At 41.4% G+C, this 26,097-nt stretch overlaps 2 protein-coding genes across 4 annotated transcripts in view; one reads left to right on the top strand and one right to left on the bottom strand.

Annotated features, from left to right (window-relative positions):
* Nucleotides 1-5,256: 5,256 nt before the first annotated feature.
* Mettl3 (methyltransferase 3, N6-adenosine-methyltransferase complex catalytic subunit) lies at nucleotides 5,257-19,478 on the top strand. Of its 3 annotated transcripts, none has more exons than XM_013065718.3 (12): nucleotides 5,266-5,506; nucleotides 7,409-7,477; nucleotides 13,204-13,421; nucleotides 13,507-13,911; nucleotides 15,040-15,215; nucleotides 15,795-16,011; nucleotides 16,239-16,426; nucleotides 17,210-17,248; nucleotides 17,432-17,540; nucleotides 17,751-17,816; nucleotides 17,977-18,089; nucleotides 19,258-19,478. In XM_013065718.3, the coding sequence occupies exons 2-12, from the start codon at nucleotides 7,456-7,458 to the stop codon at nucleotides 19,367-19,369; spliced, it is 1,665 nt and encodes a 554-aa protein (XP_012921172.1). In that variant the 5' UTR covers nucleotides 5,266-5,506; nucleotides 7,409-7,455; the 3' UTR covers nucleotides 19,370-19,478. The 3 variants fall into 3 exon arrangements, with proteins under 3 accessions (XP_004865108.1, XP_012921172.1, XP_087053271.1); XM_087197145.1 differs by lacking the exon at nucleotides 7,409-7,477 and adding an exon at nucleotides 5,975-6,054; XM_004865051.4 differs by lacking the exon at nucleotides 7,409-7,477 and having other exon boundaries at nucleotides 5,257-5,506.
* Nucleotides 19,195-26,097, bottom strand: part of Tox4 (TOX high mobility group box family member 4) — a 19,853-nt gene continuing 12,950 nt past the window's right edge. Inside the window, exons 6-9 of the mRNA XM_004865050.3 lie at nucleotides 25,498-25,578; nucleotides 24,413-25,156; nucleotides 22,502-22,665; nucleotides 19,195-21,561 (exon numbers count right to left, since the gene is read on the bottom strand). Coding sequence (XP_004865107.1) covers nucleotides 21,501-21,561; nucleotides 22,502-22,665; nucleotides 24,413-25,156; nucleotides 25,498-25,578 — 1,050 coding nt within the window. The 3' untranslated portion in view covers nucleotides 19,195-21,500. The remainder of the gene's footprint in view (nucleotides 21,562-22,501; nucleotides 22,666-24,412; nucleotides 25,157-25,497; nucleotides 25,579-26,097) is intronic.

The following is a 26,097-nucleotide window of genomic DNA, read 5'->3' as shown; positions in this document are numbered from 1 at the left end:
TAATCAGAGATTTATCAGGTCTGCATGGTGATCCGGCAGCTCTCATCACTCAATTCCACTTTCTCCTCCCCTTCCTTTTATAGAAGTTGTTCTCCAATAAAACTTTGGAACTCCCAATTCTGTCAGCATTTGCTTCTCAGAGAATTCAATCTAAGTCACCTCTGAAAAAGGCCCAGGTTCTATTGGCACATTTTTGTTCCTCACAACTTCTTGTACCTGGGACACTGGTTATCATTCTTGGAACTTAGTCAACCAATGGACTTTGTCTCCTGAAAACAAATTTCACGTGTCTTACTCTCATTTAAATCTAATTTTGACTCCTCTTCACATTTCCTTGTCTTTTCAAACCTTTTATAACAGTATATTAACTAATCCTAGTAGACATTCTGCTTTTGGTTGTACATTTAAAAAGTGAGCTGGCATGGTGGCACACGCCTGTAATCCCAGCACTCAAGAAGCTGAAGCAGGAGGATCACCACAAGGTTGAGGCCACCCTGGGCTACCTAGGGAGTTCAAGGCCAGCCTGAACTACACAGCAAGAGCCTGTCTCAAAAAAATAAAGTATGATTAAGACTTTTAAACATTCTGCCAGAGGGGCCGAGGATTTAGCTCAGTGCTTTTGCTGTCTGCTGCACAAGCACAAGGACCCGAGTTCAATCCCCAGTGCCAAAAAAAAAAAAAAAAAAATTCTGCCAGAGAACCAAGTAAGGTGTGCAGTATTTCAGTAATTCCTTGTATAAAAAAATACAAAATTTTTTATCTTAAATCATTTATTTTCTTGTAATTCCATGGATTACCTGGGCAGGCCCTGCTAGGATGGCTTATCTATGTTGCATTTAGTAAGGACTGGACTCACTCAGAAAGTTTGGATTTGGGTGAAGGATCCATGGCCTCACTTACTTCTGGCCCCTCGGATGGCTGGAGGGCTGAATCCCTTGTCCTTATGGTCTTCCTTCCTCCAAAGTCTCTCTTTTCAAGTGGCCTATCAGGGTAACTGGACACCCATGAAGGCTCAGGCTCCTCTGGGGCGAAAACAGAAGCTGCAAAGCCGAGTACAGCCTATATGCTGGACCTCAGAATATTGCTTCTGCTACATTTTGTTCACTAAATCTAGTCAGAAGGCCAACTGAGATTCAAGAGGATGGGAAGTAAGCTCCTTGAAGGGAAGAGTGGCAAAATCACAATGCATAGGGCCTTGAGAGATAGGAGGCATTGTGGCCAACTCTGGAACTGATCCACCACAGCAGATAGGAGGAAAAGTTAAGTGTAATGCATGCCACATTCATGCTTACAACTAGGTTTACACTGTTGACTAGAAGTCTGTTTCTCTCCTCTGCACTGCTCAGGGAAAGGAAGAAAGCATTGGTTTTCTTTTGAGAAGCAAACTGTTCATGACAAGTCTAGAAAGAATCCTCTAAGCATATCATTTTCTGTGTCCCTCCTCTGTTTCTAAAATTTGCCCAACTGACTAATAATTTTGCCACAGTGAATGTGAAAGTAAGGACTTTAGGGGAGCTGCCCTTGATTTAATTGACTTCCAAGAATACCTGTCCTTTTTTCTTTGTTGTCCATTGTAGGTGACAGTCGAGATCATAAGTATCCTGAATTATGTGAGACAGAAACTCTTGTACTAGAAAACTTTTCCTTATGCAGGCAACAATACTTAAAATGTCTACAGGTTGACCTTTGAAATATCGTCTTTAAGATAAAATCAACCTCATATCCAGTACTCTGGTTTCCACCAAAATTTTAGATTCTAACCGCAATATAATTTCCATATATTTCATTTGTGTTAAGAACCTTGAAAGAACAATAACTTTGGAGCTGGGGTTGTGACTCAGTGGTAGAATATTTGCTTAGCATGTGTGCAGCTCTGGGTACAATCCCCAGTACTAACACACACACACACACACACACACACACACACACACACACACAAAGTGATCTTATAAAGTGAAGAACCAAGATTTGCAACCAAAAACAATAAGAAAAACAAAAAGATTTGCAAACAATTCTAACAGTGCTATAATAGAGCAATAATACATATGTCTAAATATGGGTCACAGAGGATGTACCCCAAATGAAAGGACAAAAAACAAAAAGAATTCCTTGTCAACTTTCCTGAGGGTAATTGTTAAGTCCAGTTTATTAAAGTAAGCAAAGGACCGGGGATTTAGCTCAGTGGTTCCAGTGCCTGCCTTGAAAGCGCAAGGTCCCAAGTTCGGTCCCCAGTACCAAAAAAATAAAACCAACAGTAAAGTAAGCAAAAACTCATAGGTAGAGCTGTCTGCTTGACCTCATATTAGCCAACTCGCCCAACAGTATTTCAGCTAAGGACAATAATATTTTGCTTTCAGTTAAATGTCCAGAGATGATTAAATGTACAGAGATGCTCATATGAGCCTATATTCACTTCTGTGTCCTCTAATGGTGACATATAAAATTATACATCTCAAAAGATAGTGTAGATTCCCTACTAAGTAAACTAAGTAAAAGATATGAGATAAAAATGAAAAAATTGATTATTACTGCCTCCACAGTACTTAGCACATCATGGTCATTCAATGCTTGCTGAATAAATGATTGAAATGATCACATTCCAATACACAAACATCTTAGTTTTAAATGCCCTCCTTCACATTCACTCCTTTCTATTACTATCCATAACCAGTTTTTCATTAAAATGCTTATTAGCAGACTACTAATCATTTTCCCTGTCTCCTCCTGCTTTCCTACCTCAATCTGTTTTTTTTTTCTACTTAGGATCAAACTCACGTTCTTGCGCTTGCAAGGCAGGTGTGGTGCCACGAAGCTAAATCCCCAGCCCCCTACCTCAATCTAATTAAAATATCAGAATAATTTTAAAATATTCCTATTTACAAACTATGTGTTTCCTGTGATAGCCTGAGTAAATTCAGAATTGTTACTTTTTATTCTGAATAAATTTACTCAAGTAACATGCACATTCTGCAATCTGGTCTCGAATGTGGAAATCTGATATTTCTCCCAATATTCCAAAATATAAATCTTTATTGTCCAACTAACTAATTCAGGTTGGCAGAATGTATATCATCCTTTTCTAACTATAGTTTTTTGTGTTTTTTTGTACCAGGGATCAAACTCGGGACCTTGTGCTTGCAAGGCAGGTGCCGGAACCACTGAGCTAAATTCCTGCCCCATGCTTTTCTAACTCTAGACCTTTGCTTTTATCATACCCTAGGCCTGGAATTCTGTACTATAGTTTCACATACAGAAACCCTATCTGTCACTTCAAGCTTGAAGCTTGATACTAGCTTTCCAATGCCTTCCTGGGTCATACAGTACTAGAACTCCTGCAGTGAGTCCTAGTCTTTTGTGAGCCACAACAGAACAAGGAAAATTAATGAATTAAGACAGAAAATGAGACTTAGAGAAGCTGAGCTTTGGGCCTGATCAATGCTGCTCTGGGAAGCAAAGACAAAAGACTCTGAGCTTGCCATACACCTTTATTTGGCACATCAGGAGTAACATATCACTCAGGTCGGTGGTGATACTCCTAGAACAAAGAGGAACTTATGTAGTTGAAGATTTTGTTCCTCCCCAGGATGTCTTCAGCTGGTATAATTCTGCCCTGGAGCATCACAGCATCAGCCACGCCCGTTGACATGCCATACTGGCCTGTAGGCATGAAAACTAGACCTAATCATAATTTAATTGTGAAATGATTTTTTTCCCAAAATTGTGTAGAATTGCTCCCGACACGCCTCTTCTTTGCAATCATATTTATTTTTTCGAGCTTATGGTCTTGCTGGTTTATGCTAAAAAGTTAGTTCAAAATTAATAGGCTGAGGGCTAGGGATTTAGCTCAGTGGTTCCACCACCTACCTCAAAAGTGGAAGGTCCCAAGTTCAATCCCCAGTACCAAAAAAAAAAAAAATTAATAGGCTGAAATTTCCGAACATTACCAACTGTTTCAAAGTAGAAAACTGACATTGCTGCCTTTAAGAATCCCGTGAATGTAAGAAATTGTAGCATATCACATAATATAGAAAGAGCAGGTCAAAGAATTGCGGCAGATGTTGTGTTAACTGTTGTTCTTTGTCACATGTGTTGTATTTGAAAATTTGAACAGTAAGTTTTATTTTATTTTATTTTTTGGTACTGGGGATCGAACTCGGGTTCTTGCACTTGCACAGCAGGTGGCGAAACCACTGAGCTAAATCCCCCACTCTTGAACAGTAAGTTTTAAATAAAATATCCTATGACTGACTTTTTTTTAAGTCATTACGAAAAAACAAATTAATATGAGTTCTAGTCCCTTACCAGACTCCACTCTGAAAGGAGTCATGATTGTCAAACTTTTTTTTTGACAGTGTTTGGCATTATGTAAATATTGAATAGATCAGTGATTCCCAAATGTTCCAATTCAAAGGACTCCATCAAAATACATATTACAGGGGAATGTGGTGGCACACACTTGTAATCCAGAACTCTGGGAGGCTGAGACAGGAGAATCTCAAATACAAGCCCAGCCAGGGCAATTCAGAAACACACAGTCTCAAAAGTTTAAAAATGGCCTGGGGATGAAGCTCAGTGGGTTCAATCCCCAGTACCACACAAATAAGCACAACAAAAGCAATTATAAATTTTGTATTTAAATTTGTTACAAATACAGAAAAGTTCACATACCAAAATGTGCAGCTCAATTAATTTTTACAAACTGAACACAGTATGCAATGAGCTTTCATAAAAAACAGTTCACCAGGGCCACAGAAGTCTCTTAATGTCCCTCTTAGGAGGACTCTATTTTAATCAATTATATGTGATAGTTGTACATTTGGTGGAAGAGTGAGAATATGCATCTGTAGATCCCTGTGTCTACTCCATCAAGGCTCTTTACAATCCTGTACCCCTAATTAAGGACTACTGCAATGGGGTGGAGGTTTTGTTGATTAACTTACACTTTCCATAGAAAAGCTATGTTGGTACCAAACTGTCGAATAAGAGCTAGTGATCATTTTAAAAACATGTACCACACGTGCAGCCCTCTTGGCAGTATCTTAACATATACCCACACTGGGGATGCACCTCCTCATACTCAACATGGCCGCATGCGCGTCTGTGAGCAACATGGCCGCCCTGCCAGACACCAGCATGGAAATCACAGCTTCACCGCGCCCGGAAGCGCGAGCGCGCTCCCATAAGGAGTTCATCTGCTGTTCCGCAAGCACCTACAGTGGCCCTCGTTACAGCTTCCAAAAGAGCGAGGAACCGGAAGTGAGTTCTCGTTGGCCTGCTTTCTAAAGGATCTTCTTCCGGTTAGCCCTCGGGAGTCCGCGTGAGAACTGAAGGTATCCCGGAGTACCGGCGGGGAGGTGCTAGTCTGCCGGGATTCGGTTCGAATCGTGTCCTGGGTAGGAGACCAGGATGTCCGACACGTGGAGCTCTATCCAGGCTCATAAGAAGCAGCTGGATTCGCTGCGGGAGAGGCTGCAGCGGAGGCGGAAGCAGGACTCCGGGCACTTGGGTGAGGCCCTGGGGTGTTGGGCCGAGGCTCGCTGAGGAGGAAGGGAGGGAGGCGGGGATGCCTGGGAAGGAAAGACAGCTCCCGAGCACCCGGCACCGTGGCGCCCCGAGCCGCCCCCCCCCCCCCCGAGCCACGCTGACCTTCGCCCTGCTCGGGGAGTGAGGCTTCCCGCCGACCCCGCCCACCTGGCCCGCTGTCCGCTGGCGTCTTGGAGAGGCTCCTCAGCCCCTGTCCCGTGAGGTGGCCGGCCACCACCTTTTGCTGCTGCTATGGCGCTTTGTTCTTTCCTTGGTGGTGACTGCTTTTTAGCGGTCATTCCTTTTCGACTCTGGGCACAGTGAACAAGAACTGAAGCTTTATATTCACGCTGCCCAGTTTAGTGGCCCACAAAGTTCGCAGTAGTGTTGCTCATAGGAAAACATTTGTTTCTGATTTTTAATAATTTTCTTCTCTCCCGTTTATGACTAGCCATAAACGTTGAAGGAGAGCCAGGTGTGGTGGTGCGTTCCTGAAATCCCGACTACTTGGGAGGGTGAGGCAGATGGAGTGTAAGTTCGAGGCCAGCCTGGACAATTTAACGAGGTTCCGGCTCAAAATAGAGTTTAAAAGGACTGGAAATGTAGTTTAGCGGTAGAGCACTTGTCTGGCATGTGCAACTTTTGCATGGTTTAAATCCTCAGCACCACAGAAGAAGACAACTTGAAGGAATTTCAAAAGATTGTCAACGCCTCCCCAAACCACCCACCATCACAAACCCTGAATTAGTTAAGGAAAACCAGTTACAAAGCTGTTCAAGGATAACGAATCCATACTAACTATCCTCATGGTATTTTGTTCCACTGTTTATCACTGTTTCTAACTCGGTCTGTAAATCTTGTTTTGGTCACTTTTCTTTGATGTGTTCATATGCTGGCACCTAGAACTAGAATGTGCATGCATGTCTGTATATAGAATGTGTACATCTGTAGTGTTCATGAGTCTAGTCAGACAAAAAAGACATTGTCTCTGGTCTCCAGGAGTTTAAAATTTAGTTGGTAATTAAGGATACATGTATAGTTTCCATACCAAAAAAAAAAAAAAAGGAGATATATATATTAAGAATAGATGCTTATAAAGTATCAGAAACACAATGTAATATATGTAAGATTACAAATGAATGAGTCCAATGCTAGTACAGTGAAAAAAAAAGAACTGGTGCCTTCATGAAGGAGTTGGCACTTCAATTTGGCCTTGATAGCTCTGTAGGACTTAATTTGACCTTGATAGCTCAATAAGACTTAAAGAAAAGGTAAGAGGGCAGTGTAGTAAAAGTGCAAGACATAGGATCAGGGAATAATTAGTAGTGAGGTGTTGGAGTAGTTATTGAATTACACAAGACAAGTTCAATGCCAGCCAGAGGAACTTATCAAGATTCTTACCTAAAAAAGTTAAAAATAGGGCTGGGGATGTAGCTCAATGGTAGAGCACTTGCCTAACATGCATGAAGCCCTGGGTTCCATCCCCCGCTCCACAAGCAAGCAAGTAAGCAAACGAAATAACCTGCTGTTAAGCTATCTGCAAAGATTCAGTTCCAGATGAAACTACAAAGACATTTCCCTTGGTTAAACAAACCAAAACATTGACAGAGTAGAGACTAAGAAGAGCTATATAAATTTCAGCTTCTCTGGCTTGTAAGTCTAGTTTTCTCTTTTTTTTTAAAGAAACAATTATAAAACCGGACATAGTGGTACACACCTGTAATCCCATGAGGCAGGAGAATCGCTGGGAATTCCAGGCCAGCCCAGCCTGAACTACAAAGCAAGACCTTGTCTCAAAAAAAAAAAAAAAAAATCAATTGTAGGTAGAAACAAGTTAAACTTCTTTTGCAGCCAAATGACTCAATTACTTTTTAATTTATCCTAGACTCCAGCTACTGGACTTAAGTATATCGTCGCTTTTCAGAAACATCAATGGAAAAGGATATGATTAGAGGTATTTCCGTTTTTTTTTTTTTTTGGTACCAGGGATCGAACCCGGGTCCTTGCGCTTGTGCAGCAGGCGGCGAAACCACTAAGCTAAATCCCCGGCCCTGATCTAATCTTGCCCTTGAGCATCACAACATTGTGGGACCATTGAGGCCTTAGACAGCCCTAATCAGAAATTATGTAGAATGCCTCCCAACACCTTACAATAGGAATTCTACTAAAAATACTAGTATAGTTAATCTTCACTGGTGTTTCTACCACAGTGAAAGTCACTTATTTAATACTTGCAGCCTATAACCTGGGGCTCTTACCTCTCACCCTTTCCTCTGTCAATGTTTTGGTTTGTTTAACCAAGGGAAATGTCTTTATAGTTTTCATCTGGATCGGCAACTTTTTTTTCTTTTTTTTGTCTAGACAGGTCTTGCTATATAGCCAGGCTTTCTTTGAATTCACAGTGGAGCCGAGGCTGGCCTTGAACTGGCAATCCTTCTGCCTCAGCCTCCCAAGTGCTGGAATTACAGGTGTGTGCCACCACTCCCAGTTTGGGCCTGCATCTTTGCAGATAGCTTCACAATTTTGTTTGTTTACTTGCTTGCTTGTGGTGTTGGGAATGGAACCTGAGGCCACATGCATGTTAAGCAAGTGCTTTGCCATCGAGCTACATCCCTGGCCCAATTTTTATTTTGTTTTTAGACAAGAGCCTTGCTAAATTGCCAGGCTGGCATTGCACTTAAGATCCTCCTGCCTTAGCCTCCCAAGTAGTTGGGACTTACAGGCATATGTGCCTGGCAGAAGTCTTAACAGTTCTTGGAACCATTTTTCCAGTCACAAGAATTTTTTTATACGGCATTTGTAGGATCCTTACCTTTTTTTCCCCTGAAAGTACTCTTACATTTCCAGTTTTCTCTACCTCTGAGAAAATGTGCTCCTGACCATTTAAGTATACTAACATGATGAGAAAAATCACGTCTGAGCCAACAAGGCTTTCATGTTACTCTGATATTTTATTTAGTAGTTGCATATGGAGTTTCTTTGCATTGAAATACATTGTAATGAAACAGTATAATTAGGTGATAAAGTATTTGGAAAGTTAGAGAAGCACTTCTCCTGTAGGTCTTTGTTCACCAGATGTGCAGCAGTAGGATGTGGACTGAGCTGCTTTATTAGCAGAAAATTCCATTCTTTTACAGCTAGAAACTCACCAGTTACCGTACTAGTCATACTACTTTGAAACTTACTGAGTTTGGTACTCCTCACATTTTGATATGAAAATTTTGTCCTGGTGTGCTGTACTTGGTCAAAACAATTTGTTTGGTACTCGTTACGCCTAGAACCAATTAATGAGGGGTACCAAGGGACTACAGCACATTTGGACTTCTTGTTAGGTTTTGTTTTGTTCTTGGCAGTACTGGGGATTGAACCCAGGACCTTTGCTCTTTTTTTTTTTGCAATACTGGGGATCGAACTCAGGACCTTGGACTTGGAAGGCAGGTAGGTGCTTTGCTACTGAGCTAAATCCCTGGCCCAGGACCTTTGTTCTGAGCTACATCCCCAGCCCTTTTTTCTTATTTTTTATTTAGAGACAGGGTTTTGCTAAGTTGCTCAGGCTGAGCTTGAACTTGCAATCCTCCTGTCTCAGCCTCCCAGAGATTATTGAATTTTCAGTGTACACATTTCAGGTAAGGCATGTAGCTTTGTTTCAACAAAGTGACCTGTGTTGTTAATTTTTAAAAAACTATTATCAGTGTGTATCATTGACTGCTTTGTGTTCATCTTTGTCTTTCTGCCATTTTTTGTGACAAGCCATCTTCAGTGGGTTTTTAAATTATTACAATTGTTCTTTGTCAGACTTTTTTATGCTTTTTTCATTTCTTATTTTTTTTTTTTTTCTTTTTTTGAGATGGGATCTTGGTATGTAGTCCAGGCTGTCATTGAACTCACTATGTAATCTAGGCTGGCCTCGAACTCGAGGTGATTCTCCTGCCTCAGCCTCCCCAGTGCTTGGCATTACAGGGTTGCACCACCACACGTGGTCACCATAGCAAGACCCTATCTAGAACAAAAACAAAGAACAGTCTTAAATTACCAAAGAGGAAAAAATATTTAGTATCCAGTTATAAAGATTGAAAATTTTATGTTAAAAGGGACATAAAAACCCTTTGTAACTTTAAGAAAAATGATACATTCCTCAGAGGACATTTAAATTCACCTACTATTCGGAAAAAGTGAAAACTGCAGAAGAAATGTTTCTGAGATTACATTTGTTAATTTTTTCAAGGTAGTGGGGATTGAACCTAGGGTTTCATCACTAGTGCCTGACCAGTGAACTACCCTTTCAGCTCAAGATTACATTCTTTTTTTTCTTGGTACCAGGGATCGAACTCGGGTCCTTGCACTTGCAAGGCAGGCGACAGAACCACTGATCTAAATCTCCGGCCCTCAAGATTACATTCTTGATAACATGTTATCAATTTTCAGCTTATTGACACAAATGAAAAGCAAAATTAATGCTTTTTCTTATTTGATATCAGGCCTGATAGTGTTTAAGGACTAGATAGAAAAATGTATAGACTGTTTTAGACATAGCAAATAACATTTGCATGAGAAGTTAGGTAAACTGTTCAGTTGTTAAGGCAGAAAATGGGAACTTCTTGTTTATTTTTTCAGTACCATGGATCAAACTCAGGGGTGCTTTACAAATGAGCTATATCCCCAGCCCTTTTTTTTCGTACCGGAGATCGAACTCGGGTCCTTGCGCTTGTGCAGCAGGCGGTGAAACCACTGAGCTAAATCCCCGACCCCTCCCCAGCCCTTTTAAAATTTTTATTGTTTGAGATAATAGGGTCTTGCTAAGTTGCGCACACAGGAGTTGAATTTGCAGTCTTCCTGCCTCACGTCCCCTAAGAGGCATGTGCTGATCAAATTTGTATCATTATTTTAAATGTGATAATAGCAGACATAACAATGTCAGGTAGATTTTTTTGTCTTTGAATTGGCAGAGTCTGGGCTTCAGTTAAAGTAAAACTAATAATAGCAGTAATGTTTTTTAAAGAAAAAAATGTACCAGTGCATATTTAAGTAAAATATATGTTTGAAGAACTATTTATGGCAATAATGTAAATTAATATGGCAGGCAATGAGTATATTTCCACACAGAATTTGGGTTATATTACATTAACAAGAGTGTTACTGAAGTCCTGTTTGAACGTTTGAAAGAAACCATAGAAAATCCTCAATATTTTGATGTCTATTTTCTTTTTTGGCATTTATTTTGATCATTGATAGCACTTTCAAATTATTTTCTTTCCTTTTTTTAAAAATTTTTATTTATTTATTTTATTCAAATTATTTTCATTTAAGCCACATGGGCAAGAAACAATCACCATGCAAAATCAAGATGTAATACAGATTGTCTGCAGAGGGTTTAGGCCCTTTCTAACAAAATAAAATATGCAGATAACAACAGCATTATATTACAGAGTGCCTGAAATACAGTTCAAACAAATGGGGGTGGGGGTGGTATTGGCAATGGATAATATATGGTTTATTTAAAAAATTCAGGGCCGAGGATTTAGCTCAGTGGTTCTGGCGCCTGCCTTGCAAGCACAAGGTCCCAAGTTCGATCCCTGGTACCAAAAAAAACCCCAAAACAACAATAAAATATTTTAAAATTTCAAAATCTATGTAAAAGGACCCATATGCTGAGTGTGGACTTAAAATGTACATATATTATCCTTCAGTTTCCATTTCTATCATAAAAATCCCTTAGGTTCATAGCTTATATATTACTCCCATAGGCATACTTTATGAGTTTAAAAGGATAATATGTAATGTTTTACCCTTAAATTTGTTGACTTAATATCTAAAATCCCAATTTTAAAATCCTTTGTGGTTTTTTTTCTGCCTTAATGAAATTTAGCACTGATTGTGTTTAGGTTGCTTATAGGAAGAAATTTTGGTTTTTTCAAAAGAATTATAACTTGACTAACAAAAGAAAGCTTTGACCTAGTGTAAATATGTTACTAAACTTATACCACAGGAATATTTTAGCTCAAGATTATTAGACACATAGAATCTCTGAATTGCAAGAGGCTTTTATAATCACCTGTGCAGTCCTGTTCAATGCAGACATTTTGTTTATCCTTAGTATACTAAACAGTAATTGTTACATTTCTTTTTTTTTTTTTTTTGGTAGCAGGGATTGAATTTGGGTCCTTGGGCTTGCACAGCAGGCGGCAAAACCACTGAGCTAAATCCCTGGCCAATTGTTACATTTCTTACATATTTTTAGCTTTGGTCACTTAATCTCAAAACTTTCTTATCCAGATTTTCAGAGTGCTTCCAAGACTTACAGCACCTCTTTGACAAAACAAGGAATTTAATTAAGCTTTTGAAAGTTCCAGTCTAAGATACAACAGAATATAAAGAAATCATAAGTAAGCAAGGTGAAGAAAGTTCTTTCAATTATCTAACATTGGCGGCTGCTATGGAACTGTGAAGTCTGTTTTCCAAATAGGGTATAACTTATTTTTTATAAAATATAACTATTCTAAAAAGTTAGTGCAGTTCAGGTTCATTTTCTTTGGAAGCTCTAAATCAAATTTTACTAAGTTTAGTTTCATCCAAGTGGAAATTCATAAGTAACCAAAATATGCCTAGATGTAAAACTCATGGCCCACTCATATATAATTTATTTAACAGAATTCCAGTTGAGGTCCTGGGAGTGTAGACTAAGGTAATATTTTGTCCTAATTTGTAAGGCTATGATGATTACCTACCTTGCGATGTAATAATAGAGTAGATGATAAACATACACAGGAATGGGCCAAGGGTTAGCTCAGTGATAGAGAACTTGCTAGCATGTGCAAGGCCCCAGGGTTCAATCTCTAGGATCAAAGAAATAAAAAGACAGGAAATATCATTTGTTGACTATACCTTCAGCAAAGTAACCAAAGTATTAAGGTTTTCATATTTATGAATATTAAAGGTTACAGTGTTCTATCCATTACTATCTTTTTTCTTTCATTCTGTTTGTTTTGAGACAGTCTCGGTTATATAGTCCAGGCTGGCCTCCAACTTTTTTTTTTGAGTCAGGGTCTCACTTTGTAGTCCATTCTGGCCTTGAATTTACAGAGATCCTACTGTTTCAGCCTCTCAAGTGCTGGGATTACAGGCATGCACCACCACCCTCGTTCAGGCCTCCAACTTTTGATCCTCAGCCTCTTAAATGCTAGGCTTTTGTCACCATACCTGCCCCCGTGCTATTAATTTTGTACAGTTTTTGATGGCTGGTGACCTTCAGTCATTAAAGTTCATACTCCATGCCTGAAAATGATACTCTGATGCCAGTTTATGTTGTTGAAAGTATTTCTGGCTTTCATTAAGATGTAGGTTGATGATACTACTTAGACTGAGAGAAGGCAGGTGGTAGAGAGATGCAGATCTACTGTGCTGCTAACTTACTTCCTTTGAAGACCAGCAAGGATGAAGAATTAGGAAAGTACTTCTTACGCAACAAAAAAAAGCTAGACAGTTCCCAGGAAAATCCAGGATTATTTTGGCAAAGTAGTGAACACTTGAGTATGATGGAGAGATAATCTAGTGCCAAAGCTCGTCAGAGAATTTCCCTAGGAAATGAAAGGTCTGTGTGCTGAGAATGCTAGAGAATTCCACTCCTGGCAAATGTACAAACTGACAGTAATTGTTTTCATTTTTACTTCTTTTCACTCTTAGATCTACGGAATCCAGAGGCAGCATTGTCCCCAACTTTCCGTAGTGATAGTCCAGTGCCTCCTGCACCCACTTCTGGTGGCCCTAAGTCCAGCACAGCTTCTGTAGTTCCTGAATTAGCTACAGACCCTGAGTTAGAAAAGAAGTTGCTCCACCACCTCTCTGATCTGACCTTAACATTGCCCACGGATGCTGTATCCATCTGTCTTGCCATCTCCACGGTAATAACCTGATAGAATTGGGAGCTACCACTTAAACGTTCTGTGCATGGTCAGTGTGTTATTGCCCTCTTCCTCCCTTCTCTAGCCAGATGCTCCTGCCACTCAAGATGGGGTGGAGAGCCTTCTACAGAAGTTCGCAGCTCAGGAGTTGATCGAGGTAAAGCGAGGGCTCCTACAAGATGATGCGCATCCTACTCTTGTGACCTATGCTGACCATTCTAAGCTCTCTGCCATGATGGGTGCTGTGGCAGAAAAGAAAGGACCTGGGGAGGTAGCAGGGACTGTCACAGGGCAGAAGCGACGAGCAGAACAGGATTCAGCTACAGTAGCTGCCTTTGCCAGTTCTCTAGCCTCTGGTCTGGCCTCTTCCGCATCAGAACCAGCCAAGGAGCCAGCCAAGAAATCAAGGAAACACACTGCCTCAGATGTTGATCTGGAGATAGAAAGCCTTTTGAACCAACAGTCTACGAAAGAACAACAGAGCAAGAAGGTAGGGGCCATAAAAATACTCTGAATGTCCTCTGTATGGTAGCTTTGCTTGGGAGGGATTTACCCTTAGGGCAAAGAGCAGTTCTTCGAATTTATGGTTTAGAGCAGTGGTTGTCAACTGAGCATGATTTTGCCCCACACTTAGGGTCAACCAAAGACATCTGGCAATGTCTGGAGACATTTTTTTTTGGTATCGGAGATTGAACCCAGGTCCTTGCGCTTGTGTAGCAGGCGGCGAATCCACTGAGCTAAATCCCTGGCCTCCTGGAGACATTTTTGTTGTCATATCATGGGAAAGTGCTACTGGCAACTTGTAGGTAAACGTGTTACCCTGCATAGGATAGCTCCCATAACAAAAAACTGTCTGGCCCAAAATGTCAGTAATGCCAATGTCAAGAAACCCTGATATGTAGAATTTTGTCATTGAATCTGTTTGGAAGGATCCTTAGATCAAGAGATGAGTCCAAATATATGCGTGTAGGGAGAGGAGTACTGGATTATAGTCATTTGGACCCAAAATTAGGAAAATTGATAATCAGACAGGACATACACACAATATAGTGGTTCTGAGTATTAGAATGACATGAGTTCTCATTTGTTTCCTACTTCTAGTTTTGTGAGTTTGAACAAGTTCTGTTGAGCCTTAGTCCTCTCATCTGTAACATGAAAAAATCAGAGTATCCTCCCTTACAGAACTGTTGAATAGATTCTGAGCTAAAGTATTAGCATGTGCTTTGCCTTAGTACCCAGTAAACAGAAGTGGGTTTGTTTTTTGTTTTTGGATGGCGGTGGGATAGCTTAATGCTTAGCAGTAGGAACCAAGCTTCTTGTAGTTTAATTCTATCCTAGATGCAGATTTTTTTTTTGGTACTGAGAATCAAGCTCAGGACTTTGGACTTGTGAGGCAGGCCGTGGCACCACTGAGCGAAATCCCCGGCCCTAGATGCAGATTTTTGAGCAAGGCCTAAATGCTTGACAGATTTTGTATCCCGAGGCACCACTGTTCCCATATTAAGTTAGCTCATTTATTCCCTTATAAGACATTAATATCAAATAGGATTTGCAGAAGTGGTTTAAGAGCTGACTTGATCTACAGACCTTTTTAAGACCAAGGCTGCTTCTGTCACAGGTCAGTCAGGAGATCCTAGAACTATTAAATACTACAACAGCCAAGGAACAATCCATTGTTGAAAAGTTTCGCTCACGAGGTCGGGCCCAAGTGCAAGAATTTTGTGACTATGGGACCAAGGAGGAGTGCATGAAAGCCAGTGATGCTGATCGACCTTGTCGCAAGCTGCACTTCAGGTCTCTGGGGAGGAGTGAGGTGGGATGGGTTTCCCAGAAGCAGTCATTCCTTTTCATCATTTTCCTTCCTGTCATTGGGGTTCTGTCTGTAAACCTGTCATTTAGTTTACTACTGTTTAAGTTCTCCAGACTCTGAAAGTAATCTTTCAGAATTGGCAAGAAATAGAAGTGGAAGAAATAGAAGCTACACTCTCCAGTATATTAGATTCCCTTAAAAGCCCCCTTCTAGCAAGGCATCTCTTATCTCTGATCCATACAAATTCTCTGGAAGGAGGATGGTCATAGGAGAAACAGGAACCAGGGCTCTTGGAACAATGTATTATTTTCTAACCGGCCAAGTCCTTTTTGAACTGTGTTCCTAATAAAAGGAAGCAAAGTCTTTGCTCTTTAATGTGAATTACGGATTTCCATGTCACTTGTTTCTCTTCTCTTAAAACTCTCAGAGGAAGTGCTAACAATAGAGAAAATTCAGGGAGGGTCAAAAAAGAGGAAAACTCAAAAAACTATTTGGAATTTGAACTGTAGGATATACCTGTGGAATGCCATCTTGATTCTGATTCCTGCTTTTTATTTTCCCAGACGTATTATCAACAAGCACACTGATGAGTCTTTAGGTGACTGCTCTTTCCTTAACACATGTTTCCACATGGATACCTGCAAATATGTTCACTATGAAATTGATGCTTGCATGGATTCTGAGGGTCCTGGCAGCAAGGATCATACACCAAGCCAGGAGCTTGCGCTCACACAGAGTGTTGGTGGTGACTCCAGTGCGGATCGACTCTTCCCACCTCAGGTACTGTCTGCTCAGAAAACTCATCTCAGCTTTTGGACTTATGTCTGAGTAGGGCAGCCATGCATGTAGGGCATCAGGGCATAATTCAGCAATCTGCCTTGCTGACTGGGATGGAGTGGGATAGATGTGCTTACAAGGGAGTAGGAAAATCAAATGGAAAAGAGGGACTTGGGGCCATGAATCTGAGAGTGAAGGAAGGGAAGATGACCAAATACCACCTCATGCAGTGGATCTGTTGTGATATCCGCTACCTGGACGTCAGCATCTTGGGCAAGTTTGCAGTTGTGATGGCTGACCCACCCTGGGATATTCATATGGAGCTGCCCTATGGGACCCTGACAGATGATGAGATGCGCAGGCTCAACATACCAGTTCTACAGGATGATGGCTTTCTCTTCCTCTGGGTCACAGGCAGGTAATACAGTTAAAGATATGTAGGGATGGGCCCATATAGTACGTAGTGAGTACTGGGTGGGAGATAAAACCCTAGGTTATCCTACACTTTTGGCCTATTAAATGACTGATTTAGAATTTTTTCCCCTTCTTATAGAGCCTTAATGATTCTAACACAAATAATTTTTTTTTTTTGGTACTGGGGATTGAACTCGGGTCCTTGCGCTTGCGCAGCAGGCGGCGAAACCACTGAGCTAAATCCCTGGCTACACAAATAATATTTTGAATTATATTTAACACTACATTTGCTCCTTGAGAAAGGTAAGGTCATTGAAAAGAGATACTATATTTTATATATTTTTCCCCAGTACTGGGGATTGATCTCAGAGACAGTATTTGCTAGACAAGCACTCTAGTACTAAGCTATATTACCAGCTCTTTTTGAAATTTTCAGGTGGGGTCTTGCTAAGTGTCCAGGTTGGCCTAGAACTTGTGATCCTCTGCTTCAGCCTTCCAGAGAGCCACCTGTGAAGTCATGTGCCACTGCATCTGTTTTTTTTTTTTTTGGTACTGGGGATTAAACTTGGGTCCTTGAGCTTGCAAGGCAAGCGGCAGAACCACTGAGCTAAATCCCTGGCCTGATATCTTCCTATTCTTAGATCCATCCTGTTGCCCTAATGGTATCTTATATATGTTCATTGAACACCTACTAGAAAAAAAAAGGTTTCTAATGTTTACATTAGAGATTTTGAAGGGAGAATGACAAAATGGGCATACAAGTTGTTTAAGCCTTTTTTCTTTCTAGGGCCATGGAGTTGGGGAGAGAATGTTTGAACCTCTGGGGGTAAGTAGCAGTTGTGTTGCTTTGAGGGAAATTAGTATGTATTGATACTGTCATGACTTGATACTGTCATGACAAATAATGTTCCCTTCTCCCAGGGTATTCTGGTGATTCCTTGTCTCTGTAGATGGTACTACCCCTGAACTATCAAAGTATGGTTAAAGCTGTAGTTCTCTTTTGCTCCAGTTATGAACGTGTAGATGAAATTATCTGGGTGAAGACAAATCAACTGCAACGCATCATTCGAACAGGTCGTACCGGCCACTGGTTGAACCATGGGAAGGAACACTGCTTGGTGAGCAGCCATAGGACCTAATTCTGTGATAAGAATTGTTTTTCTTTTTTAATAAAAATTCAAAAGTGGGCCAAGGCCCAGGGATTTAGCTCAGTGCTTTCGTTGCCTGCTGCGCAAGCGCGGGGACCTGAGTTCGATCCCTGGTACCAAAAAAAAAAAATTTCAAAAGTTGTGGTTTCCTAAGGTAATTCTGTTCTCTGTGGTGAGCAGGTTGGTGTCAAAGGAAATCCTCAAGGCTTCAACCAGGGTCTTGATTGTGACGTGATTGTAGCTGAGGTATGTTTCTCAAGTCACCCAGACTGTTCACATTTTTGTTATCCATTATTTATGCCAGGTGTATTCTCATTCCAGGTTTTTCTCTTTTGGATTATAAACATACTAGAGCTAGAACTGCACTCTTGGCTAACTTAAAAACTACCTAGTCTTTATTTTCTAGGTTCGTTCTACCAGTCATAAACCAGATGAAATCTATGGCATGATTGAAAGACTGTCCCCTGGCACTCGCAAGATTGAGTTATTTGGACGACCACACAATGTGCAACCCAACTGGTAAGGTGACTGGAGAATAGGCTAGGCTAGAAGTGGCAAACCTATGGCATGTGTGCCACAGCAGGCTGTTTATCATTGAAAGTGCTAAAAGATTTGCCATTGTTGGGCTAGGCCATATGGGCACAAATTACACTCAAGGAGAAATTAGTATGACCTTCACCTGGCATTCTGCTAGTCTGTAAAAGGGCTGCAGAGGATTTAAGTGGCTTAAACTTGCATTTAAACTGTTTTGTGTGATTGTACAACATTCACTAGAAGCCTCACACGTTCTAGCACTATTCATAAGGGTCTTCGCTTCTTTTCTGAGACAGGATTTTTTTGAGACAGTACCCCAGGCTGGCCTCAACAGTCCTGACTCAGCTCCCAAGTGCTGGGATTGCCTGCAAGGGTCTCCAGTGTTACAGCCCAAGAATCTTCCTCAGCCATTCTATGGAATGTGTTGGGTCTGCCCTCTGGTGGTTTCACCCCTTTAAAAGGCATGCCCGCCAGCATTTTACTTATGGAAAGAATACTCACTTGCAGCACCAACTGTCTGAAATAGCCCTGATTAGACATCAGTTACTAACCTTTTGATTACACAGATCCAGCTTTTTTTTTTCTGCAACTTCACATTTAACCCAGGGCTTTGTGCATGGTAGGCAAGTGCTCTACCAGAGCTATATCCTGAAGAAGGGTTTCAATAAGTTGCCCAGACTGATCCTAAACTTGGGACTCTCATGTTTCACCCTGTTCCTGAGTAGCTGGGATTATAGGTATGCAACACTATGTCCAGTTGCAAACTTGTTTTAACATCAGCATCTGTGCAAATGTTTTTTTGAGACCAGGTCTCACTGTAGTTTGGGCTGGACTTGTACTTGTGGCAATCGTTTCTTTTTTTTTGGTACCCGGGATCAAACTTGGGACCTTGCGCTTGTGAGGCAGGCACCAGAAACAGAGCTAAATCCCCGGCCCAATCCTGTTTCTTTAGTACTGCAATTACCAGCATATGCCACCACACCTGACTCAACATCTGTGCCAGGTCTTAACCAGTCATAACTATTTTAATGTTATGGTATTATAAAAAGAATTTATGTTTAACAGGCAGTCTTAATAAAAGGTATGCATCTTTTAACAATAGTAAGCCCTTTAATTCCAGAATTTGTTTTGCTCCCTTTCCCCCTTGTTTCAGGATCACCCTTGGAAACCAACTTGATGGGATCCACCTATTAGATCCAGATGTTGTTGCACGGTTCAAGCAAAGATATCCAGATGGAATCATCTCTAAACCTAAGAATTTATAGAAACACTTCCTTACAGAGCTAAGGCTCTGCCAGCTACATACCCCTGAAGTTAGTATTTGTACAGTAACTTTTGCTTTTATTTAAATAAAGATTTGTATTATAATTGGAATTTTGAGGTGAAATTCTGGGTCTGCCCTTTGATAGTGTATGTTCTTGTGCAACTCTGGGAATTTTGTCTATTTCATTAGGTACTTGTGAGTGTTCAAAGTGAATGAGTGCATGGAAAGCAGTGAATTCTGACATTACAAAATAGGACTGCTATAGGATCAAAATGATTAGCAATTAATACATGAATGTAGTTGATTAAGAAGGGAGTTCTCTAAGGACAGCATTTCTCAAGGTAGGAATTTTGAGTTTCACTTAAGATTATCCCCACTAGGGCTATCATGCTCTAAACTAGCTTGTTCTGTTACAACTATGCAGCTTTGCTATTTATTATTCTGCAGTTTATTTTCAACAAAAATCAAGCTCAGGTTAAGTGCCTAGAGTATATAGAGAATTCGCCTTTTTAAGTAAAAACACCTCTGGTCTGGCATTTAAAAGATTTCATCAAACATAATACAAATTCTTTACTTTAGTGAAGCCTCTTACAGTAAGGGTATTCAATTCTACCTTTTATAAACATTTTTTTTTGTACCGGGGATCAAACTCGGGTTCTTGGGCTTGCTTGGGCTTGTGCAGCAGGCAGCGAAATCACTGAGCTAAATCCCCAGCCACCTTTTATAAACTTTTTTTTTTGGTACCAGGGATCGAACTCGGGACCTTGCACTTGTGCAGCAAGCACTGGAACCACTGAGCCAAATCCCTGGCCTATAAACTTTTGATAACAAATCAGATGAGAATTCTGACTGCAGAAATATCATGTATAAGAGAAATAAACAACCTAGAACCTCCTGGGTGATGTTTTCTTTACAGTTCCATATACCTGTTAAAAACCACTGTTCTCAAGCAGTTGGGTTTTTTGGGGGGGGGGTGACTTAGGTTTTATTGTGTAGTTCAGGCTAGTCTTGAATTTGTGGTTATCTTCCTGCCTGAGCCTCCCCAGTAGAGGGATTATGCATGCACCATCATCCCCAGTCATTATTGATGATAGTGGTTCCTTTTTTTGGCACCTGGGATCAAACTCAGGACCTTATACTTTTGAGGCAGGTGCAGTGCCACTGAGCTAAATCCCTGGCCTTTGGTTGTTTTTTGAGACAGGGTCTTGACATGTTGTTCAGGCTGGCCTCAAACTTGGGATCCTCCTGCCTTAGCATCCTAAGTGCTAGGATTATAGGTGTGTACCACCATACCCAGCTGTATGTAAATATTTGTGTGTGTATATATTACTGAGGATTGAACCCAGGACCTTCACACTGAGCTGTATCCCCAGGCCAATTTTTTATTTTTTTCTGGTACCAGGGATCAAACTTGGGTCCTTGCGCTTGCGCAGCAGGCAGCGAAACCAGAGCTAAATCCCTGGCCAATTTTTTAATTTTTTGAGATAGCGTCTTGCTAAGTCACTAAGTTGCTCCAGCTGGGCTCAAATTTGGTGATTGTCCTGCCTCAGCTTCCCACAGTGCTGGAATTTCAGGCCTTTGCTAACACACCTAGCTGTAGTTCCCTGTCTTAAAGTGGTTCCTTTGATGGGACCTTTTATCCCTTTTGTGTGCTGAGGATTAAACTCAGGGACCCCTCTAGCACTGTAATGTATACCCTTAACCCCTTATCCCTTTTAAAATGGACACACACAGTGGTATTTTCTCCTAGGCTCAAAGCTGAATCCTCTCCCATCATTTTAATATTTTAGGCAAGTCCTATGACAATTGTACCAAGTTTCCTCAACCCCACCACCCCTGCCATCCCTATGATTTCTTTATATGCCCTTCACCTTTTCCTCTGCTACTATCTTGGTATTTCTGCTTGCAATTGAAAGTAAAAAGCATTGCAGATTACAGAAAACTCAATGGCCCTGCTCCATAGCCTTGCTTCTGAAAGGAAGGGTAAGTGTGTGTGTGGGGGGGTGGGCATGAAGGACCATGGTGAGTTGAAATGAGGCACTACCAGAAGCCCAGCTTGTGTTTCAAAAACAGACTCTTGGGCTTCTTCTTCCCAGCAGATAAATCTTCACTGGCTTGGAAATCAGTAAAGACTATTTCACAAATACCACGGTGTTTGAATTTCTGGAGGCTACCCAGGCCAAAAATACATCCCTAAGAGAGAAAAAAACACAAATTTAAAATTACAGCCTAGATATACTTTTTTTTCTGGTACGGGGAATTGAACTCAGAACTTTGCACTTGCTGGGCAGGCACGGTACCACTGAACTATATTCCTGGCCCTTAGGTGTATTTTTAACTGTCTCAAACAAGTTCCCATATTTCCTTCAACGTCAAGGTAAGACAATATCACCTGAGGAGTATAAGAGCCTAAAAGAAGTAGAGGCAATGCTAATGTACTGTAGGGGATTTGAGACAGGATATATAAATATACCTTGTTTCATGGATACACATAGTTCCCAGGAAAACTGGGGTTAAAGGGAAAATCTTAATAATTTTTCACTCCTTTTACATTTAGCTCTTTACTGTGTTGTTTTGTTTTTTTGGTACCAGGGATCGAACTCTGGACCTTGCGCTTGTGAGGCAGGCGGTGGCACCACTGAGCTAAATCCTGGGCCCCCCAACTCCAATTTCTGATTCCCTAAGGATTGAAAGGCTAACATTCACAGTCACTAACCGTTTCAAAGCTTAAAGTATCTTTTGGTCATCATTCTGGGGATCTAGGGCTTCATGTACACTAAGCAAGTGCTCTAGCACTGAGCTGTGTTCTCAGCCCTAAATGTAAGGTTTTGTTTGTTTTTCTCAGAGGGTCTGGCTATGTAGCAGGGCTGGCCCTCATCTCACTACGTAGCCCAGGCCGGCAATGAACTCATGGCAATCCTGCCTCAGCCTCCTGAGTGCTGAGATTACAGGTGTGCACCACCATACCTAGCCTGTAAGCGCTTTAAGCAGAGGACTTTTAGTAGCCTCGCCAATGAGACAATATATACAGCAACTCACTCTAAGTTAAGATAATACTGATTACATGCTGAAGGCTACTACATTTTTCAACATAGTTAATTTAACAACTAAATTACAAGAAGTATAAGCTCACCTGCAGTGCTTCACCACACACTCATTGCTGCAGTATTCATTGTCCCAGTCCTTACTCATGACAGGAGGGTTCTCACAACCAGACCTCATGCATCGAGGCTGGGGTGAGAGCACCACAGGAGATGCGCTCACCAATTCAACGTCCATCTGAGAAGGAGACTCAACCTGTGAGAGGAAGAGCAACAAAGACAGATTAGTTTGCTACCTCCCTAGCTACCTGGTCATTCGAATTATCCTTGTGATCCAGTAAGATGTTACAATTCCTCATATAAGTGTAAAGTTCCATCCAAGAAGTAGGTTCTCGGTCTCTATTCAATTTTGGAATTCTGCCAAGCACAATGATATGAAGTCTTTCCAGATGGGAAGCCAGGGTATACACTAGTGCTATTAAATTTTAATCTACTCCACTGACTTTGTCCACATTGAAATATCCCTCTGAAAAGTATCAAAAGCAGTGTAGGGGCAGAGAAGTTGAGATAGGGGTACTAAGAGGAAGGAAATGCACTGTTACAAAAAGGAAAAGAACTTGCAGATTCACAGATAAAAATTTTGTTGATAGGGTATTTTTTTTTTTTTTTTTGGTACTGGGGATTGAACTCAGGTCCTTGTGCTTGCGCAGCAGGTGGTGAAACCAGAGCTAAATCCCCAGCCCCGGTAGCTTCTTTTAAATGACTTGTTGATTATAGAACTAGAGTCTCAGGTCCCCCATTCTTTTTCGGTGGTGCTAGTAATCAAACTGAGGGCCTCACATACACTAGGCAAGTAAATGTTCTTCCACTAAGCTACATTCCCCAGCCAAGACTGATCTTTTAAAGTGATTACTGGTCAAGTCAGGGATTTAGCTCAGTGGTTCAGGTACCTGCCTCACAAGCGCAAGGTCCTGATTTTGATCCCTGGTACCAAAAAAATGAAGTGATTACTGGTCAAGTACAAGTTTTTTAAAAAGTGGGGTAACTGGCATTTGTCTAATGTCTTAAAAGACTTAGGGATACAAACCAATTGAATTTTCTGGCTATATCTGCCTCCCCACATACACTGAAAGTATCAAGCTAAGCAGTAAACACCTTATAGAGACTGAAGGATTTAATATTGACAAAGTTTAGAATCCTGGTAACAACTGTGCAAAATAACACTGTAGGCTATTCCCTCTCTAGTCAAACCACAATGAGGCCATTGGTCACTTAAGAAGTGGTCTGGCTGAGCATGGTAGCACACACCTAAAATCCTAGCACTCGGGAGGGTGAGGCTGGAGGGTCCCTGTGAGTTTGAGGCCAGCCTGGGCTACACAGTGAGTTCAAACCCAGCCTGTGCAACAAAGTGAGCTTTTGTCTCAAAAAAAAAAGACCTGGAGCCCAGCTTGGTGCCACACACCTATAATCCCAGCATTTTGGGAGGCTGAGACAGAAGTATCATAATCAAGCCCAGCCTGGGTAACTTAGCAAGACAGGACTCAAAAAATAAAAAGGCTGGGGGATGTAGCTCAGTCAAGGACCTTTAGCTCAAGTACCTTAAAAAAAAGGTCTGGGGGGCCGGGGATTTAGCTCAGTGTTTCTGCTGCCTGCCTCGAAAGCACAAGGTCCTGAGTTCGATCCCAGGTACCAAAAACAAAACAAAACAAAAGGGTCTGGGACAAGAAGTCCTCTTACTGTTTCTTACCAAAAACACTACAGGTAAAGATGGGAAGTCACTGTGGAAGGGAACTGTTGCTACTGGAGGCCCCACACTGGTTGCCAGGTATCAAATACTAGTATCCCCTGTCCTTTATTTATTTGATACCGGGGATCGAACTTAGGTCCCTGAGCTTGCACAACAGGTGGCGAAACCACTGAACTAAATCCCCAGCCCGGCTGCCCTTTTTTAAAAAATGCTTACACATTCCCAGTGGTCCAGAGGAAACAAAAACAAGGCTCACCTCAGGAACAACATCTGTGATCATCTCACAGATTGTATCAGGAGAGGGTGCCTCCACTGTATGAGCCTCAGGACTGCTATTCACAGGTTGCTCAGGACTGCATTCCACAGTAGGTGGGACTACAGTAGTCTGCATTTTCAGCGTGGGTGGAGGCACAATCTTACTCTGCAGAGGGGGCGGCTGTTGCTGTAAATTGATTCTAACTTTCTGAGGTGGAGGCTGTTGCATGGCCTGAAGTGGAGGTGGCTGCTGCAGAATGGTAACTTGCTGTTGAGTTGGGGGCTGAGGCATCTGTTGCAACGGAGGAGGTTGTAGTCGGGGTGGAGGCAGTTGCATAGAAGCAGCAGCCGCTGCCGCCGCTTGCAACACTGACCGAGTGACAATTTGGGCCTGCTGGCTGGGCTGGATAGTAGCTGTACTGGTTTGGCCTAGCTGGAGCCCCCGGGAGGTCACCACTGTGGCTGGGATAACAGTAACCATCCCTCCCTGAGACATGGTAATAGAAGAGGGCAACATCTGTTTGGTAATAATCAACTTGGTGATGTTAGGCTGACCCCCAGCCCCAGAAGATGCTTGATTTGCCACATAGGATGAAAGAGTAGAATTAACAACAATGCAAGGGGATAGGGCAGGCGACTCTGTTGAGGGTGGTGCTGGAGATGCTGGGTCAACAGTAGCTACAGGAGGTGGCGAAGGAGTCTGGGCTGGTGGCACTGGATCCAATTCCACTGTTTCCACAGTAGTCTAAAAGATGACCAAAAAAAGTCATTGAGAGTTTTACTCTCTACTGCAGGATATATTCATTCCAATGACCTCTCAATAAAAGATACATTATAGATTGAAAACAAAAGTAGCTAAGAATATTGCCTTTGATAAAGTAAACACTGGAAATAATGAATAAACTCAAAGACTGGCAAGGTTTATATGATGTGCAATAAAGGAAAGCTATTTAAATATTTTTAACCTTTTAATACTACTTGGTGTTAATAGGTTCAACAGGTTTTCAATGATAGTTACTTCTCACAGCTGCTAATAGTTTTCAAAAAGAGACTGGTTTAAATATTGATCTACCCTAACCCTCTTACCTGACACTCTTGGTTGTCTTTATAAGCAGCTAGGGCCTTCAGATACTCTTTCTTGGCAGCTTCAGTTTTCCGCTTATACACCTACAAGAAAGGCAGATTGTTTAAAAGTCCCTATACTCCTAAAAACGACTGATAATTCCATATTATTCCTTAGTGAATGACAATTCATCTCAGTCTAATCACTGACAACTCCTTTGAGTGAAAACACTTGTGAGAACAATCAAGATGGTCTCCCTGGCAGCATCCCTCTGAAAGCCAAGCAATACAAGAGTCTTGCCAGAATACCTATGCTTCAATGTATGCTCAATTCCCAATCAGAAGTAAATCCTGACCCCAAATTGTGTAAGATCAGTGATCTGCTTAGCCTGTGACTGCACCTATCCAGCATACTCTACCTTAAACAATGTGGTAAATTGTTTACAAGGATAGCTACAAGAATTTCTCCTGTCCTACAAGCCCCTTCTCCCATAAAAACCTGAAGCCTACTTCCTCTTTGAATCTGGGTTTGCTCTGTGACTTGTTTGATCATAAGAATGTGCTGAAATAACACTGCAACTTAAGAGACCCAGAGGCATCTATTTTTTAGTTATTGGAACGCCA

Source organism: Heterocephalus glaber, unplaced genomic scaffold (genome assembly GCF_053883595.1).
Source record: "Heterocephalus glaber isolate CG9 unplaced genomic scaffold, H.glaber_assembly_v1.0 deba00001662, whole genome shotgun sequence".
Classification (NCBI taxonomy): domain Eukaryota; kingdom Metazoa; phylum Chordata; class Mammalia; order Rodentia; family Bathyergidae; genus Heterocephalus; species Heterocephalus glaber.
Note: the sequence above shows the minus strand (reverse complement) of the source record. Positions and strands in the feature narration are given on the sequence as shown.

Coding starts and splice junctions, on each gene's coding strand:
- Mettl3 (XM_004865051.4), top strand. CDS start 5,407: ATGTCCGACACGTGGAGCTCTATCCAGGCTCATAAGAAGCAGCTGGAT. Junction 16,427..17,209: donor TTCCTCTGGGTCACAGGCAG/GTAATACAGTTA, acceptor TTTTCTTTCTAG/GGCCATGGAGTTGGGGAGAG. Junction 17,541..17,750: donor ATGGGAAGGAACACTGCTTG/GTGAGCAGCCAT, acceptor TGTGGTGAGCAG/GTTGGTGTCAAAGGAAATCC.